This window comes from Solea senegalensis, linkage group LG10, assembly GCF_019176455.1.
Source record: "Solea senegalensis isolate Sse05_10M linkage group LG10, IFAPA_SoseM_1, whole genome shotgun sequence".
In the NCBI taxonomy this organism is placed as follows: Eukaryota; Metazoa; Chordata; class Actinopteri; order Pleuronectiformes; family Soleidae; genus Solea; species Solea senegalensis.
The window spans coordinates 11,787,602-11,808,215 of record NC_058030.1 but is presented as its reverse complement, the minus strand read 5'-3'; the positions used below and the strand labels follow the sequence as shown (position 1 = coordinate 11,808,215).

The following is a 20,614-nucleotide window of genomic DNA, read 5'->3' as shown; positions in this document are numbered from 1 at the left end:
TGTTATGGAAGCAAACTAAATGACCTACTTTCATCCACGCCTGTCACGCAAGATTGGATTTTGATGACACCGATACTCAAGCTGTGTGCTCTCCACTCCTTCCCACCTCCCACCCTTTTCTTTTCCTCTACATCTCAACACAAAGGACAAATGGCCGGAGCCGCCGCACTCTCGCTCTCAGACGGTGTTTTTATCACTGACGCGTCGTGGGCGCACAGCAGGGCTGTCACATTTTATTTGAAATTCAATATCATTTCAAACGTGGTATGGAGAGTTCATGTTTGAACTGTAAATACGTGCTCAAAATGCAGAGTGCCATCTCATAACCCTAACCTATTCAAGTAGTTCCCCTTAGAATCCTCCAGAGGGCCCACATAAGGTTGCTAAAGGAGGCCTCAGCTTTGGTGAAGAGACACAATTTGCAGCAAATACCTGCTAATAACCTCATCTAATACTCCCTGTAAACTGGCTCATTAATATCTGAGCACATGTCTCATCTGCACGTAATATTGTAAATATAAACAGAGCCGCCCTCCTGATCTTTAGAAAGGTTTGTAAACTTTTGTTTCTGGCAAATAATATGAGAAATGAAGTTGGGCCGTTTGCCTTGACTGTTGGTTTGATGTAACATTATTACTTAATATCTGATGGAGCTTCCTCCTGTTGTCAGCGAGTGTTTATTCCATCCTACTGCTGTTAATTATGAATACTCTTAAGGTTAAGTAACAAAAACAAGGAACATTCCTGACAAAGGACTAAATGGAATAGAGGTAAAAAAAAAAATTTAATAAATAAGTACATAAAATAATAATAGTAATAATAATAATCATGAACAAATAATCTACATGAATACAATTAAATGGATTTTTTTACTGTGATATTTATTCTGTTTTAGGTTAGTGGTGACAGCAGCTTGCAGGGGGGAAGATTATAAATAAGTTGGAAGTTGATTTTGGAAAAAGTGACAGCCATAAGGGACTAATCTCATGCTGAGCACACTTTCAATTACACATTTTGCCTTCCTTCAAATGTGGATTTGGGATGCAGAGATAGTGTAGTGGGTTTAAAACTTTAAATTCAACTGTGGTTTTGTATTCATCTCTTTGTAAACAAACAAATGAAGACATGTTCCGCAACGTAGACTAATCCCGTTGTAGCTTCAATGCTCTGACTTGGTTCCATTATCCCATTCCACCATAGCAGAACTGGCTGACTCAGCCTCAGCCCCAGCCACCGACTGTATTCACTGTCAGGCCGGTGAATACACAATCAGCTGGATCTAGATCAGTACATCTCTGAGGTTGTTTGAGTGCACGGGAACTCAAACATAGCACCAGCCTTGAGAGAGAGCTGGTTTTACAGCGAACATCGGGATCATTTACACAAAGACGGCAACATGGCATGTGTGAAAATGCTCTTCAACACAGTTAAATGCTTCTTCGTTGTTTTTAACTATCATTAAAAACTGTCATCATCGACAAACCTGGGGAAATTCTCTGTATTAAGACTTCAACCTTGAGGCAAGGTTCAGTTAAGTTGTGAACAATGAGCTATTTGTGGTTAAAACTTCTGGCAGAATAGAGTTTTCAAACTAGTCAGACCAGTACTTCATGTTAAAAGAGTCTTTTATTTTCTTTTTTCAAAAGAAAACATTGTAAAGGATGGATTTTAGTGTGTTTTAGGTCTGCAAATAACTATTATTTTCATACATTTTCACACACACACACAAACAAAATATTATTCATCTTAAAACAAAAAACAACTCATTTATTGTCAATTCATTGTTATTGGGTTCTGTGAGCCATCAGCACTGAAAATCAATTGTTTCCTTCAATGTAGTGCGTCACAGTGAATGACAATGAAGGCCTGCCTCGTGGTCTCATGTGAATGCTACTGAAAACAGTTGAGAGTTAGATTTAACAGCTCAACACATAAGCCACGTTAACATTACATTTTTCCAAACTCATCACTTCAATAATCCACATCCTACAAACTGCCAGAGTCTGACACATGACACTGAGTCATAGTTGTGAACTCAACTGACAAAACGTATACACACTGGCTAATAATGAGTAGCCTGATTGTCTCTACAATATCCGAAATCATAATTTCCATTGAGGCGCTGCATGTGAGTCATGCTTGAACATGGAGCTTGACAGGCGTAACAACATTAGCTGGCTGGGCACAGAAAAAGCTTATTTAGATTGGCTTTCCAACCACACAAAGGGACCTTGATTGTGATCCATAATAAGATGTTTACTAACCAACCAACACCATTGTCCATGCAGAACAGAAGCCCCAGCAAGAGAGGACTTCCACGTCACCATAAACTTTGATGAACTGTAAACCAGCTCTTTTGAGTATTGGAAAAGCAAAGGGGAGGAAAACACGCAGTGAGTAAACTATTAAAGAAGCATTAGAGAACTTTTTAGATGAGAAGGAAAAAAAAAAAGAGCTGAAAATGAATGCTATGCTGCTGGCCAACGTTGGAAGAGGAAAGGGAACTGTTTTCCACATTAATCAAAAATGAGTCTTGTGCACTCACAGTCGGCTCCAAGCAATTAGAGATTTACTTCATGTAACCATTACCACAATACACTCATCTGCACTCACCAGCAGCCCAAATGTAACACATAGTCTCTGGATGGCGGGTTAACACAACACAAACCATAAGACTTTGCTAAAACAAGCATTATTATTATTATTATTATTATTATTACACGTAACAGGGACACAGGAGGATTTAACCAGTAAAGACTGCGGAGCAGCTGCAAACCATGTCCTTATATTTAGACCGGCAATTACATTATGCAAAGTTGCACATTGTGCAAAAATAATTGCTAATTTCAGAATTAACCTTTTTAAAATAGTTGCTTTCATTTATTTGAGGAAGGAAAGTCAAAATACTGTAATATATTAAATGTGAACAGGCTGGAGTTTAGGAAAACTGTGATGGAGACGTTCATTTTTCCGACAGGTTTAAAAAAAAAAACATTTAATGGAAGTGCTTGATTATTAAATAGAAATTATAATAATGATATGATTCCCTACATAATGTTTTTCCATTTACTACAGTATCTGCAGAGGGTAAGTGCTATTGTCCCTTTCCCCTTTTTATAGTTTAATGTCGTGCATTATGTCACAGAAAATGTCACAAACTAATTTGCCTGCTGAATGTTGCAGGAATAACCTTTGTTTCCGACTACAGTCAGGATGCAGTGACTAAAGATGACATGTGATGACACGCTCTGACCCAAAAGTTTACAGATAAGTTACCGACTGTGAAAGTGATATTAGATATCTGATATGATATCAGCTCAGCTCAGCTTAGAAAGCACTGCTCAAGTGACACCAGAACAGAAGGACATCACATGAACAGATTATTGCACATAAGTCAGGCGCTGTCAGAGTGATCGTGCAATACTTCTGACAAATAACTCATCTGTCACCGAAACACGAGCACGGGGTGTGAGGAGAGAGATGAACTACTATGAGCAGGCACAGACTGTGACCACTCAGCCTTCACTGTGATCCTTGAGTCAACATTTACACTCTGCATTGTCTGCTGGAGGAGCTGAAGCAGCACGTGAACCACAGAAGGAAGAATTGTTCCTGTGTGGACACTAACAGTGATAATGACAGACAATAACAACAAAATGTCCCTGTTTTTGATCAGCACAATCAAACATATGTCCTTTTAGAAATCGAGCCATAAAACCAGAGTCTGCAGCAGTCGCTCCGCAGATTTGAAGGCCATATAAAAGCTGTAATTAGTGAGTTTGAGGTGCTCTTACCTCAGGTAGGGTGAGCTGTCCCTCCGCTGACTCCCCCTCTGCAGGTGTTGCTTTGCCTGATGTGTGGCTGTCAGCGGGTGTCTTTAAGTCACTCTGTGGGATAAAACGATACAGGAAGGGGGTTAAGTTTAGAGGCGGCATCTTTTCCATGCTACCAACGAACACGGCAGGACATGCAAATATCTGAATCTTCATCCCTGTCACCTCGCAGACGGGATTACCTGAAACAATCCCTGCACCAGATATCAGAAAACAAATAACAATCGATATGATGCTTAGCCTCAACGCTTCAATAATACAGGTAACATGGTGTAAAGAGAGATGTCTGCTACCAATATTATGAGAAACAGACATGAGTGAGGTCTGGAAATGAGTACTTTGTTTTTAAAATGGCTGCTTACAAATGCATCAGTGAAAAATGTCTTTTAAACTAAGGGCCGGGTCATACTTTGTGTCTGTTTGAGGACAAATGTCCCCTTGGGTCAGCGTGACGTATACATTTTGTCATCCACATATTTCCACAATGGCTCAGATGAACATGGAGACACCTTGAGCTTGTGCACAGGGACATTCTAAAACGCTTAACGTGACGTGACAAAGGTCAACGTAGCTTTAACGCCTAAACAGCGATCACTCATCACTTCTCCAGTCATGTCCACTTTCACCTCTGAAAAAATCAAAAACGGAAACCCCAATATTATGGATGCTGTTGTTAAGTATCTGTGGATCTTTGTTTCTTACAGACACACTCGGACGTTGGGCTACATTAAGCGTTTTTCTCCATAATGAGCACCTATGGAGAGGGAAAAGCTTAACGCAGACAGCATCCATAATACTGGGGTTCCCGTTTTCATTTTTGGAAAGGCGAAAGTGGACATGATTAGAAATGTGGTGATGATTGATCGCTGTTTTTGGACATTAAGCTACGTATAGCTTTTTCACGTCACATTAAGTGTTTTAGAATGTCCCTGTGCAGATAATGTGTGCTACCTACTCATGCTCCATGTAGCACAACACTTTTCAGTCCAGTCGTGGGGTGCTGTTGCTACAGTCAAATAAGACAACTAAGAAGACAGTGGAAACGTGCTAGAGATTATATGAGGAGGTTTAGCCAACACCCAAACATCTACAAAGGAAACCAAGACAAACAATTGAGAGTCCTTTCCTGGTGAGAAATTGCCACTTGTGAATGGAATGATAGATCAGGACGACTTAAGTGTGAACAGTTCTGCTCAGGTTGTGACAAAAGTAATGTTAGGAGAACCTCAATACAACCAAAAGAGAACGTTCTACAAAGGTTGAATGAAGGTTGTGAGTAGTAATGCAACGTCTACTTTTTATTCACAAATATGTATCACACAACATGCACACTCCGTCACCTAAATCTCTCCCACCAGACAACACAGCCAGGTAGGAACCAAAAACACGAGGTTGTTCTGTATCATATACAATGCACACAACTATTATATTTAATAGCCTATAAGAAGATATAATATGCTTGATTTGTAATTATGTGTGTGTAAATTCTGGGAACTGAATGTGCAACCAAAAGCTGACCTTAAGAGAATGTTAGGAAAACTTTCAGAACGTTCTGGAAACCAGAAATTGTTAGCTGGAGTGTTGTTTGAAAGAGGTTAAAAAAAACCTCATATGGACTGATATTGTCACATGGAAGTTCAAAGTTGATATCAGTATCATAATGGACACAAAAAGGTTTATCGAGCCATCCCTACCTTGCAGTATCCAACGAGCTGCTCTGCGATGCCGTTGATGTGCAGCGTGTACTGGTGCAGTCTGCGCTGGTACCTGAGGGCAGCGAGCTGCGCCTCGTTCTGTAGCGCGGACACCTGGGCCAACAGGAACTGCTCCCTCCTGTTCCACCTGAGCCTCGCCATCCGGGATTCATGCTCCAAAGCGGCGCTTTTCTCCTCCAGCGCGTCGGTGACGGCACGGAGCGCGTCCACGCAGCAGTGCTGCTCCACTTTGTTGGAGTCTTCAGAGGACAGCGGGAGTCCGCATCCTCTCTGACAACAGGCGCCTTCACCTCGGTGACACGCGTCTGGCTTCGTTTGCGACGCCATCATCATCCCGCCTGAGTTTACTAAAACTTTATCCCCGCAAGAAGTTTGGCAGTCAGCGCACATAGTTTGCGCATGCAGCCTCTGTAGGCGCCACACAGTTACTCTACAAGTGTGAACACATGAAGAGTGAACGCACTGAGGAGCGTGGAACAGGACACACTGCGCAGGTCACACTGATGTGATGTGAGGGGCAGCAACACTTCAGTCAGTCACAGCAGGAACTCAAGTTAAAACTGTTCAACTTCCCTCTACTCACTCATAGGACAAGCAGTGTGAATTAACATATTCATTATGACAAGTGTCATTTCACTTTTCCACAACGTCATCTGTAAACCCTAACTTACAAATGGTAGGGTTAGTGACGTCATTTCCAAGGATAAATCATTATAAATTGGGGGTTTACAGACAGTGTTTTGCAACTGATTGAAAGATGACTAGAAATTACATTTTTAAAACTTCTTTATGGGCAGTAAACATTTTACACATCTAAAGCAAAACATTCACAGCAGTTGTCTGTTGTGTCTCAAAGTGTGTTTGCACAGTGTATTAATATGTTGAACCGTATCAATTAAAAATATATATCGTAACTTAGGTTGTTGACCGATTATCGCGACATAATTTTCCATCTTGGTCATAAATATTATGTATTGTATGTAATGTTTTGCTTCATTTGTGAAAGAAGAAGTGTTTATTGTAAGAAGTGTTTATTGTTTACCTTTTTATAAAGAAAATGAAAAAACATAAAAAAAATTCAAAGCTCAGTCTGAGATTTTATCATGATTATATTATTCATATTGATTGATTTGAAACTTCCTTTTAATCATTATCATATGTATGTCCATATTGCCCTGTCCTGTGTGACCTGAGGATAATAGTAAATATGACTGTCTAATTATAAATATCATACTTTGTCCTTGTGAGAATGAAGTTCTGGATCTCTGAGAGGGATTGAATTAACAATTAAATGTTACCCCTGTTTGACATAGATTCACTTCTCCCTGATCAGAGTCGTCATACATCCACATCACACCTTTACCTGAATTAACATGTACAATTTCAGTTTGGCTTAATTGCATGTAGCTGAGAAAAGGTGCTGTGCATTACTGATCCTCTCCAGCAGAGGTCTCTCATTCTCACACACAAAATTCTTCACTTTTTCCAAACACAGACTGAAGCAAACTCCGTTGACAACCTGACACAGTCCAGACTACGACTGATATGATCATTAGGTGGTTTTAATTTTACCTCCTCTTAACCCTGTAAACCCTCTTTTTAGCTCAGGTTCTGCAAGTGATGGTGTGTCAGGGAAACCTGTCTCAAGGGGTCACTGCTCTTTTTTCCCCAGTGAAAGCCCAGCTGTAACACAATCTCTGCACAGAGTCCTTCACTTATAAAGCCTTCCTGCACCGGTCCGAGGCTCAGCCTCACTGTCTGACACAGCATGACATATTGCAGGCATCTCAGTGAGGGCATCACATTTCAGCTTCTCCCAGCGATGGTGAAGTCTGTTTCTACTCTGCTCTGCACCACTTTAAAGTGTGTTTTGTGTTGTCTGAGCTGTCAAAGAACAGGTGTAGGTTTACAAAGACAATCTGTGCTGTAAAAGCATGCACACTTAGGTCAGGAGAATGTGTTTCCTTTCCCCCGTCAATCACTGAAAAACAAAATATTAGCTCTAATATTACGAAAAATGTGATATTAGATGAAGGAGGAGGTGGACTGATCTGCTTAACAAACACACAGGTTGTGAGTGTGTATTGGAGAAAGTGTTACACTGCCACCTGGAAACAAATATATCACACAGGCCATGTGTTTGCACTGATAAGCCTGTGAATCAAGAACAAGTAAAAAAAAAAAAAAGATATCTCTTTCTTTTTGTTCTCTCCGTGATCTGATTTCAGTGAATAACCATTAAGACCCAAAGCGGTGACCTAAAGCTCAGCAAGAACCTTAAGTCTGATTTATTTGGTCCGACCTAATCCATGAAGAGAAGCGATATCAATCTACCTTTCGTCTGCTGGACACCCGACAGAAGACAAGACTGCAACAGCTGTTTCTGCATGAAAAACTAGACAGAGTTAGCTTTATCTGTAATGGACAGATTGGAACACTATCGCTGATATATTTGGCTCTAGTTCACTGAAGAATCACCTTTTCCTGGAGAATCTAAGGGCAAAATATCCACTCCACATGAATTTTTGCCGCTTTTTTCTGCAAATTCTCGAGTTTATAATCAAAGGAGCTCATAAATCATCCGCGATCCTCAACTATTTGATATGTGAGAGCTGAACCGCTGCTTTGAATACTGCACACATAACTGGTCTGAAGTTTGAGTCGTGTGAATGATACTTTAATCTGCAGCACAGCAGCCACTACGGACATGGGTGATTTTTATGAAAAAAAACCCTCAGGGGATTTGACACTGCATCACATCTAAAGGCAGAACGAAAGGCACCTGGGAGACGCTGCAATCCAAGCCTGCTTAATAACCCTGCTCACATCCTTTGACAAATTTGCTACAAGTAAAGTGAAACTCTGGACATGCTATAGAATATTCCTCTGTGATCTCGGCTATAATCTCACAGTAGCAGGAATAGTTCAGATTGCGCCCATGCAGACTCTTTCATTCATGACTCGTGTGTTTGGATGTTTGGTTTCTTATCTCTCATCCTTTTCTGGTTACATAAGACCTTCAGCTGTTGACAGCGTGATGCTAGAAACTGCAAACAGCCACAGAATTGTTTACCTCTGAATCTCAGCTTTTTACAGGCAACATGGATGAATGCTGTTAAACACACTGAATATTTAGTCTAAGAGTGTGTCACTCTTCACCACATTCTACTCCACGTACTATTCTGAATCATGTGAAAGACAGAAGACATTACACTAGTGGTGATACTGAAGTGTTTTGAGAAGAAGAAAAAAGCCATATTATAGTTGACTACACCTTTATTGTTCCTTATCCAGCCAACGAGAGGTTCCACTTCCAGCCCTCACATGTACCATTCACGTCCAGCACAGCACTGAACTTCAGCAATCAGCCAAACATGCCGCCAGTGATGCTATCAAATCACAACCATTGTTTGCAGGAGACTGCAGGACCACTTCTGAACTTGTGAGTGAGATTTCTCTGAGTCAGAGATAGGATTTTTCCGTCAAAAAAAACTCACCCCAAGACTTCATATGAAGCAAAACATGATGCCAAGCCGCTTGGGCACACATTAGACTTGTCTCATGTACAGATGTCCCTCAGAAATGGAATGTATTTCATATGAAGCCAGAGGTCGAGAAGTTGCTATGATGTGATTTGTTGCAAAAGCGATGTAAACTCTGTCTCCAAAGTCATGCAGATTTTTAATGCAGAGCCACTGCTTTGACTCAAATGTCAAAGCTCAAGGCTTCCATGCATTTGGCAACTGTTCTGATGATTTGTTGCATGAAGGAAAACTGGCAAAAGCACTTTGTGGTTGATGTCAGAATGTAGAAGATGCTTGGTCAGCATCAAGAAGTGAATCACAGGAATTCAATACGCAGCATTTGTTGTTGAGGGAAATGAAAATTTGAAATGGTGCAACCAGAGTTGGGTAAAGATAATACAAATATATTGATATATGATAAATGACAAATGATCAAATGTAATAAAGTTAAGATACTGTGTTAATAAAATGCCAGAAATAATGGCGTGGAAACATCGCCATGACCTTTGGATGGGCTCTCACTGTCAACATGGACGCCTTTGCTTATCTCCGGTTAATACTAAGATAATTAAAAAAACAAAAAAAAACAAAGAGGAAATTTACTAGATTACTGTTGTTGGAGCTAGACAAGTTGTCTTATTAGAAAGTATGCATTAGCCACAGATGAATCAGACATTGCACAATTATTAGAGGGCATGAAAGTCGCTATTATTCACTGTTCGTGTTAATAGTGACTCTCAAACCCAGAGAGTTGAAATGAAAATGTTCACAGGAAATAACATTCTTTACAAAGCACCAGCTGGTACCACTGAGGTCCTCGTGATACAGTCAAAACAAAAGCACTTTTAATTTTAGGTCACTGACATGGAGCAGCTTATATTATCAGTTACTACATTGACCCAGATGTTTTGGCCTTGATCACCACACAGATGTACAAATACAACCAGACTGACGACTGTTACACTTCGTTTGTTGCTGTTCTGTATTGGAAATAGTGAGTTTGATATGTTCACCCGTTCCTGCGGTTTGCTTTACATTCAGTTTTGCAAATATGGATCCATTAAAACGTCCCAACACGCTTCAAACTTACGTATGCAACAAAGTCAACATGCACACAATTTTAAAGTGGTAGCCTATTAATAGCTCGATTAATGTTATGATTCTGAAATAAGCACAGATTGCGGAACAAACCAATCTATTATTCTTCATAACATCCATAGCATATTAGATAGCGAAACAATATCAATTGTTGAATACATTATTTTCAGCATGACATAAATAGCTAATTGCTCGATGATGCTTGTTATAAAATCAAGTACGTGAAAGGCTGAGATTTGCTTTGACTGTATCTCTGTAGCTATCTCCGAGTTTGTGCTTCATTTAGAAAATAACAAAAAAAAAAGAAAATACCACTGAATTGCAAGTAAAGAAAGACAAAGACATTTTTATAAACACATACACTTATCAGTCACGGCCACTTGTTTACCTTAAGCTATGGAATGCACTGTTGATGTTTCAGCCGACATTTTAAACATGTTAAACGGCCGACCTGTACACACAGTGTAATGTCACACTTTCAGTCACAATCCATTATCAAACAAGTTACTTTGAAAGATAAGTGCAATTGTTTATATAAGGCATATTTAAAAAGTTGACAAAACTCCTTTGACACAGCTCCAGAGAGGCTTTTTTCGTGGATAAATAAGGGATGTCTTTGTCCAGTTCCAATTTTTTTTTCTCCAGTCCAGTTCTCTTTTCCCACAAACACATTCTAGAGGGGAAGAGTTGGAATATGACGTCCTGGGTTATAGCGTGGAACCAGATTGTGGAAAGTCCCAAAGTCTTTACAGGCGTCAACCACAGAGTCTCTTTTTTCACGAGAAGTGAAGACAAAGATGGCGCTACATTCAGAGGTTGAGGCAGAGAAGAGCCACCATGAGGAGGACGAGTATGTTGAGGGACTGGGCCGTCATCACAGCTCCACCTGAGAAACACACAGACACAGAATATTAAAGCTTAACTATAAAACAGTTTGTCCTAAACATGTCGTTATGATATTGAAACTAATTGCACAAAAAAAGAAACACCATTCATGTTTATATTGGTCTCCTGAGAGTCTTGATTTACAATGTTTTTCAACTGGGGCAGAGTTAAAAAGTAACAAATCAATTTACAGCACAAAGGAACTGCATTATTCTGTAGCCAAAAGAATGAGGAGAATAGCACTGACCCACTCTCTACTGCTGCATCTTGCTGCATACAGTGACCACATGGGACACGAGAGTCCATTGTGTAAGACTATAGACTGCAGGGAGTAACAAATGTAGGACTTTCAGGGAACGATGACTGCGGCCTTAGGATTCCACAAACTGATGCAATTCTTTAGTCACCTTCTTTGCTTTATACTCCACCATGAGGGGGGCGGGGTTCACTGGTGTCCAGCTGGCATATGGTGAAAGGTGGGGTACACCCTGGATGCCAGTCCATCACATGGACACACAGAGACAAACAACCATTCACTGTCACACCTACAGTCAATTTAGAGTGTCCAATTTGCCTAATCCCCAAATCTGCATCTTTTAGGACTGTGGGAGGAAACTGGAAAACCCAGAGAAAACCTGCACACACACACAAGAACATGCAAACTCCATGCTGAAAGGCCCTCGTTCTAAATGGGTTGCAAACTTTGTGTCTTCTTGCTGCAAAGGCGAGAGTGTTAACCACTACAACAACCGTGTGGCTGGACGTCAATCTTGTATAAATCCAATTCAAAACGTAAAATGCACTCTGTAGCTGGTTTGTTCATTCAGGCTGCTGTAGATGACAGTGTCCATAAAGCAAGAACCTTGCCTAAAGTACAAATAAAATGATTATTCTAAGGCTACAATGACACGTTCATTTTAAAGCAATTACACTTATATTAATATTTTTGTTGGTGGTATATTCAACTTTAGCTAATAAACTAATAAACCCACACAGGACGTTTTCAAATTTGCTGCCGATTAAAAATAACAAAAGTCCATTTCCCCTCTATTATGTCCAACTCACTCGTCCATCAAACAAACGATCATACTTCACACTTGATGTCTCATATTATATCACATCTGTATGGAGATCTCCATAAATGCCCCTGTATTTTTCATTGCCCTGCATCTAAAATCCTTTACAGCTTAAATTTCCAGGTCTGTGAAATCAAGCTGTACGGCTTAGTCTGTGCTGAATGATAAGGGATATGAAAAAAAAGCCACAGGAGGGCTTTTCCTCCTCTCATCAAGATCAATTACAGAAGCTTAAGGCCAATTCTATCCCGTCATCTTGCAATCAGTCCATCAGCCAGTGTGAGGATCCAGTCACTGCGCTATCGAGGCTTTGGTCACGAACTGTTAAGTTTCCCATCTTGGCTCTCCAATTCAAGGTATGAAACCTGAAGTGACAGCTCTGCTCAGGCCCATGGGAACCCTCACTCTCACTGTGACAAATGATTAGCTACCACCAACTCTGAGCCACTTGCAGCAAAGGAAGGCCAGGATTGAACAGTCACAGTGTGATACTTCAGCATAGCATGATGAATTTCTTTATTTTTATTAAACTGAGGTGAAACTAAACCTGTTTGAACATTTTCATTCTCAATAACTAAATGGAAGAGGTCATCCAACCGAAAATATTAAAGAAAATAAAGGCAGACTCATTCCTCTAAACTAGTGCTTTTCATAGAAATCTCACAGAAATCTTTTCATCGTCATTACAGAACAAGGACATGTATTTTTTTAGTCAAACTTAAGTATAATGTCTACAATAGATTAGACTAGACTTCAGTTATCCCATTTTCTTGTTGAGCAGAAAAGAAAAGTACTAAATAGTAATATAATAAGTAAACAATAAAAAAAGGAATTTAAAAAATGTAAAATAAAAAAATAGGATTTACTGAATCAATTTGATTCCAATTCACAAGTTCACAAATTGATTCCATCTCAGATTCAATTGGATTTGATTCTTTTATAGTTATTTTAGGTTCTTTTTAGTGATAAAATATACAGCCTACAAGCACACCAGACAATTTGAAGTAATCACCACATTGTCCAGCAGAGGGTGTTGTGAGCAAAGCCTGCATCCATGCCCTCCTTGCTCCTCAAAGAAAGAAAACAGATGTGATGCTGTTTTGCACTAACAATGGAGGACACAAACTAAGTACTATTGAGCAGACAATCAAACAACAAAGCATCTGAAAAGTTGTGTGTGGAAATATTTGTGGTTCTTTTGTAACAAAAAAAACTTAAATAGCCCATAATGTGAGGAAGAAGAACTCTGAGCGGTGGAGTATAGGGTGGTGAAATTGTTGCAGCACAGTAGTAAATGACACTGAGGTAGAAAACTGCTACGCTGGAAAGAAAATGACACCATGTTGTGTTATAGTGAAACAACTTTGAAATGGGATTCTTTGGTCGAGCACAGCAGATACAAATCAAACAGGAAGTGACGAGCTGACTTGAAGTTAACAATAAGTGTTCACAGCTAACATTCACAGGTTAAATAACCTAGCTACTACAAAGAACCCCGAACGTTACACGGAACAGGAAGTAGCCAAGTCCAAGTCTGGGCAAATGAATATAGGCACCATGCTTATCACATAGTTTCACAGAGAGTATGTAGAAATGCACATTTGAAATACATGGATCAGAAACACTGCCCATCCCTGGTGACCTTGATCATCTTGCAAGATACAGGAAATGGCATAAAGATCGATTCGAACCTTTTAAAACCAGCCCTGCAAAATATGATTCAAATATCAAACACAGATATGCACTAAATTCCTGGGTGAAGTCATCGCTGAGGTCTGTCTTTGTTACCTGTGATGTGGATTCGCGCCACAGCCCCGTCTCCTCCTTCTGTGTGTGCCCGCACCTCCACAATATAGTCTCCATCTGCATGCAGGGGAAGATCTATGTTCCGCCTACTTGTTGTGTACAGTATGCCTGTGGAGTGACCCTGCTGCCTGTACAGCACCTGGACACGTATACACATAGCAGGTATGAGATATGTTGCCACGCAGCAGCTCATAATGTCATTTCAGAAAGATTGAAATTGTAATACATTAACAAAGTAGAAGTGGACTCACTTTGTAGCCATCGACTGGTGACTCGTTATCCAGCGATTCAACATGTTCCCAGGCAATATTTACGGACTGACCCTTTAATTTCTTACCTAGTATTTTTGGCGGCCGAGTCGGAGCTGGCAAAAGACACAGAAGGCGTAATGAGTAACAGCTGACACAATAAAGGTTGTGTTATCAGTGCAACTTCTGCTGCTGTAAAGAACAACGTACGGCGTTTCTTGGTGTGGATCTGCAGGTGTTCACTGGGCGGCCCGAATCCTGCAGAATTGTAGCCCCTAACCTCAATAAGGTAAATGGAGTCAGGATTCAAGCCCTCCAGCCTGGTGTGGTTCTCTTTGCCAGACACCACCACCTTATGGGCCCCACCCTCCCCATCTTCCTGACTCCTCCAGTACTTCACCTGTGGGACACATAGAGACATGTTGGATTTGCATTGCAATCAATCTTCAGCTCAATATTCACTGTGTTGCAGATCTACTGCTGAAATATTCTACTCAAGTAAAAGTACCACTATTTTGATAAAAGTTTACTTAAATATGTACAAGTAAAAGTTCTGGTCTAAAATGTTACTCAAGTTAGGATAAAAAAAGAAGTACCTTAGTTAAAATTTACTCAGAGTAAAAGTTACTTTTTTAACAAGGTTGGGGTTCTTCCTTGTGTCGTGCAAAAAGGACAAGGGGACACACATCTCACATTAATGGTCTTTAATTAAAGGCAAACCTTTACAAATTAAAGTGCTGACACAGAAACACAATGTATAGCGCCAATTCAACTGTCCTCATCATTCACTGCCAAAGTTTCCAGTGCATTTTTTTTGTTTTATTTTATTTTATTTAATATTTTTCAGGCCAACATTTTTTTTTTTTACAAGTACACAAAAAACCTACTCAATTACAGTAATATGAGTAAAACCACTGTCTAAAATGGAGTATTGGCACCATGAAAATATGAATCTAATGCAAGGACGACAGCTTAAATTTTCAAACGTGTGTATGACATGTTTTAATTGGTGCAGAGAGAATAAATTGTGTGCAGCCTCTGTGATTATTGCATCAGTAAAACTATGTGCTGACCTGGTATCCATCGATGTTGTTCTGCAGGAGGGGCAGCCACGAAACAATGGCCTCTGTGGCAGAGAGAGCTCGGGAGTCAACGCTTACAGGAGCGTCAGATGGAACTGAGGAGACAGGTCGTGTGATAAACAGGTTATTGTGAAGCGACAGCTTTTCAAGGATTTGTCCTTTAGCGATACATTTTGTCTGGCATGCAGTACATAAAAGTGAAACCCAGCATATTTTATATGAATATACTGTTTGGCATGATATCGACCTGAACCATGCAAAATAATGGACCTTGAACACAACATATCTAGTGCCTCCTGTCCTCAGTAATGTAATTTTTCCCTCAGTGGTGCATCATTTGAGTAAATCTGAATTAATCGCTGTAAGAAACGAGTGACGTGAGAGAACTCCATCTTCAAGCACACTCACTACACGAGACCATCGGACACTTTTCTGTGAATTACAGGCCAGTCTTATGCTACAACTCTCCTTGAGTAATGAAATGCCACACTGAGCCTTGAACCATCACATAACGCCAGTGTGTTTAAAACAGAAAAACAATAAAGAATGGCGATAAGCAACATGCACACAAAAACAAATGCTCACACAAGCATGGAGACAGAGCGCTTTGCAGGCTAAACTATAAAACTGCTCAGACTCTACCATGGCAACGGGGCATCTCTGTAACCCATCACGTCTGGTTTGCAAGGCGTTATCTTAACTGTCTGTCAATGGAAGTTAATAAATAGGCTAAATGCTTTGCATCCTTGGGCGAATTATCAGCTTTCTGGTTCATGCTACGTAGATCATGATAATCCCTCAGCAAGGAAAGAGAAAGAGGATAAGATGGGTTCACTTTCAGGGGGTATTAAAATTCCTCCCAACTATACATGAGAACGCCTATTAAAGCGCTCCAGCTCCATTTAAAACCTCGGTGGTGATAAGTAGCAGACACTGACAGATTGAAATGGCAGAGTGTTGGCATGTTGAAGAATTCCTTCTTCTCTGGGATGCTGAGAAAACACGATCGGGTCAATCTTTGACACCGCTGTGAGATTATATTTGGCAAATTTCCCCTTCTGTGAGTCAGTGTGAAGTAAGAGTTGTGAATCACACGAGATCTTACCGTCCTGTGCAGAATAAATGACTGCCGTTAGGCTGTAGGGTCCCTCTCCTTTACTATTGAATGCTTTGACTTTGACTAGGAACTCCGTCATGGGTGGCATGGAGGACTCTTTGTGGACATAGTGGCTGGCCTGTGGGTCAGCCACGATCACCTTCCTCCACTCGTAATCTTCTTGAGGTTTGAAGGCAACGATGTAGCCAAACTTTGGTCCATAGTAGTACTGTGGCTGTACAGGCTGAGAACAAAAACATTCAAAATGATTTAAAAATGACTGAAACTGTTTTATCTAAACACATATTTTAATCCTGGAATAAAACTTCACATCCTGTCAGATTTCACTGTGAATATCATCCCCTGATATCCACGATATTTAGTAAGTAAAATGTAAAATGACTGCATTCTGTGATCTAAACGCAGCGAACTGCAACACTTTACTGGCTCATCCTTTCTAATGTGTGCTTACACCTCATTTCCTCTGCTGGCACTCGTCGTTTTATCATCACACCATATGTCCAGTAAGTCACGTGTGCATTTGTCATCACTAACCCCTGAACACATTGCCACATCATCCAGCTGCTCTGGAATTGAATGGCCACGCCTCAGCCAAGCAAAAAGCAAATTAGCCTTGAAAGATTATTTATCGACGGCTGCAGCGGGGAAATGGAGGATGATGGTTCAGCTCAGTTACTGAGGTTTATATTGATTGTGATTGTTTGGTATTATCCGACGCTTATCCTTATCGCTATCCATTTCCTCTGTGCTCAGCGGTCTGCTGTCCTTTAAAATGACAACAAGTTAAATAATAATCATGTGCATCGATCAACAATCTGCAGTCTCTTTTGTTTATGTCCTTGTATCCTTTATTTCCTTGTAATTCATACTGGTTTACTTGTGTAAGACTTCACGTATTTCTATAGTAATCACTACGGAAAAGCTTGGCAATAACAAAGGAAAATGGGTGTGGGACATAAAAGAGGGTGAATGTCAACTTTCTTATATGGTTATTGAAAATTCCTTCCTCCAATAAATTTGATTCAGCCTAAGCTTTCAGCAGATGCGACCACGCGCATCTTCTTTGACACGAACCCTTGTGCTCAGCAGAAACTTCAGACCTACCGTCCACGTGATGGTCAGTTCTCTGCTCGTCCCTCCGCCCCCGCTGATGTCCGAGGGAGCCACCACAGGAGCTACAGTGGGACAGCAAGAGTAAAAAAAATCTGAGACCACATGCAAAGAACCCACACAAGCAACGCCAACCAACACAACCTTTCCCTGGCAGCACTACTGACACATCCCTCCTCTACAAACACAATATCTGTGTCTCCCCTGCTGCCAAACGCAACACCTTAATGTCCATGTGGAAACCTTGCCACCGAGGCAGACAGAGAGGCAAAAGCTCCCTTGTTTTGCCTTAAGTCTTGAGGCTCCCTTTAAAATGGTGATTATTTTTTAAGAGAGGTCAGTGTAGGCCTGTGATTTTCATTTCATAATTGAATTTCAGTATATAGTTTCAGCAAAGTGCTCATTTGTAGAGGTTTGTGTGGTGAGTTTGGCAGGACGCTCCTGCTGTATGAAGTGCCGCATGATGGTATTTCTGCTGACTCATTTTTTTTTTACAGCAGTACTTAACATAAGTAAACAGTGCTATAATAGAATGATATTACAATGGAAAGCTGGACTGTACTCACACATTTCCATGACCTTTCTAACTTTCTCTGACTCTGCGTCAAACAAACCTCATGTACCGCATGTTTCGCCTCAAGTTAGGACACAGTTCAATCTTACTTGCTTCCAGGGTTTTGACTTTAGGTGATGGGTTGCTTGGCTCTCCTGTACCCAGAGTGTTGCTGGCAGTCACTCTGAACTCATATTCAGTCCAGGGGAACAGATCCACCACCGTAGCTGTCTCTGTATTTCCCTCAACATCTGCAGGAGCTGAGGAGAAATGCACAGATCTTACAAGGCACATATTAAAACATACACATCAAACTGCCTGCAATTCAACAAACATATCTTTAAAACAATAATGAATGTCCATTTTTGTCTTTCAGGCACAACCAAATTATATTCCTGAGAGACATTAACAACTATGTAGGTCTACGGCAAACCAAATAGTGACTCAGAATTAAGGTAACAGTGTTTATTTGATCAAATGTAATGTGGTGTTCTCACATGTCGTGGCGTTCTTCCACACATCCTTTGTGAAGGAATCCCTGTACTGGATGCTGTATTTGGAGATGGGGCTGTGATTGTCTGCTCCACGGCTCCACTGCAATGTCACGTTAACGTCAGTTTTGTTTATCACTCGCAACCCACCTGGGGCACCCGGTGGACCTGAGGTAAAGAATGAGAGACATGTTACAAAAGGCGAGCGAATAGAAATCGCAGACTATGTCAGGGTTTGCCATTCAACCTGTAGACATAGAAGACAGCCAGAACTGACATTGGTCAAATCATATATATGAGACAAAGACGGTGATGAAGCTTCCCCTCTCCTCTAAGAGTGGGGAGCGAAAACAGCAGTTGTGACATTATATAACTCAATGTAAGGATTGGAATACTGTGCTGACGTCTGTACAGTACAATATCATAGGGATTTATTCTCAGAATTGTTCTAATTCACAGACACGTGGTAACATAATATACTGTATTTCAACACAGTTCCAGGTGAGACTGTAATATTAAGCTACAAACACACACACACCCGTCATGTGAAAAAAAATCCCTCTTTCTCAAAAGCCTACTAATAACAAGCTACAGGTGCAGAGCTGTGTTTTTAGCCTGGACAATCTCCTAAAGCTGATCTGCTTCCTCATCTGCTGTGATAAATGGATGTCTTTCATCTCTCCCTTTTCTGCGCCACAATCTGTTGGCATTTGGCACTCCATGAGGAGCCGCCCGGGGCCTGTGTTTTGGTCCCACTCAGGGAAACGTCACAGTCAGCCGCTGTGCCTTCCACCTGGCCATCTGTTAACACCTGCATTGAGAGCAGCGGTGGTGGCAGCACACCCGGCGCACAACAGGGGTCACTGGCAACCAGCGAGATCACAGCGGGAGTTCTTTGGTTCCTATCGAAAAAGATTTGTTGTCCGCCAACACTGGGGCTGTTTGAAGGCACGCTCTCACTCATCAGGTGGTGGAGGTGAAAACAAAGCCTGATGAATCACCCAGGAGGTGAAATACAGTAAATGAGGAAGTGTCGCAACATTCATTTTGATGATATCTGCGGGGCTGAAAGAACAAGTGCTGAAATCAACAGCAGTCTGTATCACAATGCTGCGGTGAGTGAGATAAATCTACAGTGTCACAGAAATAACAACTGAAGCTCACACCGAAATAACAGGCGTGTTCAATTTTTATGGTCTTTTGAGTTGGCTCATGGAACAGAGCTGATATTGTGCATAAATGTAAGATGATGTGCAATCTAAACAACATGTAGAATCCAGACGTGTGCATATAAAAATGATTTGACCTCTTTGCTATATTCTTTGTTGCAGTGTTTTCTGTGTGTTTCGATCTCCTGCATACCAACACTATGCATTTCCAGCACTCTCTCCCTCTTTCTCTCAGTCGGCTTCACATGGAGTCTTGGGGTTGACAGATTATCCAGCACAACAGGCTACGGTCTAGTTACTCTGAAGAGATTTACTTCTCTTCAAACAAGCTCTGTCGAATGTGCAGAATTTGTGCTATCCCTTTCTGTCACTTTTTTCCCGCACAGGCACCACAGGCAGCTGCATATATTTGTCTTGATATATTTTTTTTTTTTTTTTCTGATGGGTTGTGTAATTCTTGGTAATTCAACAAAACTAATGCTCCAGTGCTTTTCTCTTCAATACTGAATCTTCATTCATAATAGGGCTGCAACTAATTATTATTTTCTCTTTATTATTACCTGTTAAGTCCATAAAATGCAAAGGAAATGTGGAGAAAAAAAACGCACAAAATGACAATGCTCTGAGTTTTTTTTTGTGCGCAAATCAAATATGTTTGGTTTACTGTCAAAAAGGAGCAAATACACCAGAATGCATGAAATAGAACTTGTTTTAAAAGCAGATGATAATAATCGGATTCATCAGACCTCTGTGAATTCAAGAGGGGCACAGATAAAAAGCAGAATACAACAGAGAATAGTGTATTCTTGTACAGACCGACTTCTCAATGGTTTGACCTGTTTTCAAATCTTTGAGAAATGCACATGCTGTGCTGTACATGACTGTAAATGAATATGTAGAGCAGCAC

The 20,614-nt window shown here is 40.6% G+C and overlaps 2 protein-coding genes across 3 annotated transcripts in view; both read right to left on the bottom strand.

Annotated features, from left to right (window-relative positions):
• The window catches only part of LOC122775388 (PDZ domain-containing RING finger protein 4-like), a 111,454-nt gene extending 105,574 nt beyond the window's left edge, over positions 1–5,880 (bottom strand). The window contains exons 1-2 of the mRNA XM_044035229.1: positions 5,528–5,880; positions 3,795–3,887 (exon numbers count right to left, since the gene is read on the bottom strand). Coding sequence (XP_043891164.1) covers positions 3,795–3,887; positions 5,528–5,878 — 444 coding nt within the window. The 5' untranslated portion in view covers positions 5,879–5,880. The remainder of the gene's footprint in view (positions 1–3,794; positions 3,888–5,527) is intronic.
• Positions 5,881–8,806: 2,926 nt separating this feature from the next.
• The window catches only part of LOC122775967 (contactin-1a-like), a 56,623-nt gene continuing 44,815 nt past the window's right edge, over positions 8,807–20,614 (bottom strand). For both annotated transcript variants that reach the window (XM_044036236.1, XM_044036237.1), the window contains exons 16-24: positions 18,545–18,706; positions 18,158–18,307; positions 17,489–17,559; positions 16,373–16,607; positions 15,259–15,362; positions 14,396–14,585; positions 14,189–14,301; positions 13,920–14,076; positions 8,807–11,056 (exon numbers count right to left, since the gene is read on the bottom strand). In XM_044036236.1, the coding sequence (XP_043892171.1) occupies positions 10,980–11,056; positions 13,920–14,076; positions 14,189–14,301; positions 14,396–14,585; positions 15,259–15,362; positions 16,373–16,607; positions 17,489–17,559; positions 18,158–18,307; positions 18,545–18,706 (1,259 nt within the window). In that variant the 3' untranslated portion in view covers positions 8,807–10,979. The remainder of the gene's footprint in view (positions 11,057–13,919; positions 14,077–14,188; positions 14,302–14,395; positions 14,586–15,258; positions 15,363–16,372; positions 16,608–17,488; positions 17,560–18,157; positions 18,308–18,544; positions 18,707–20,614) is intronic.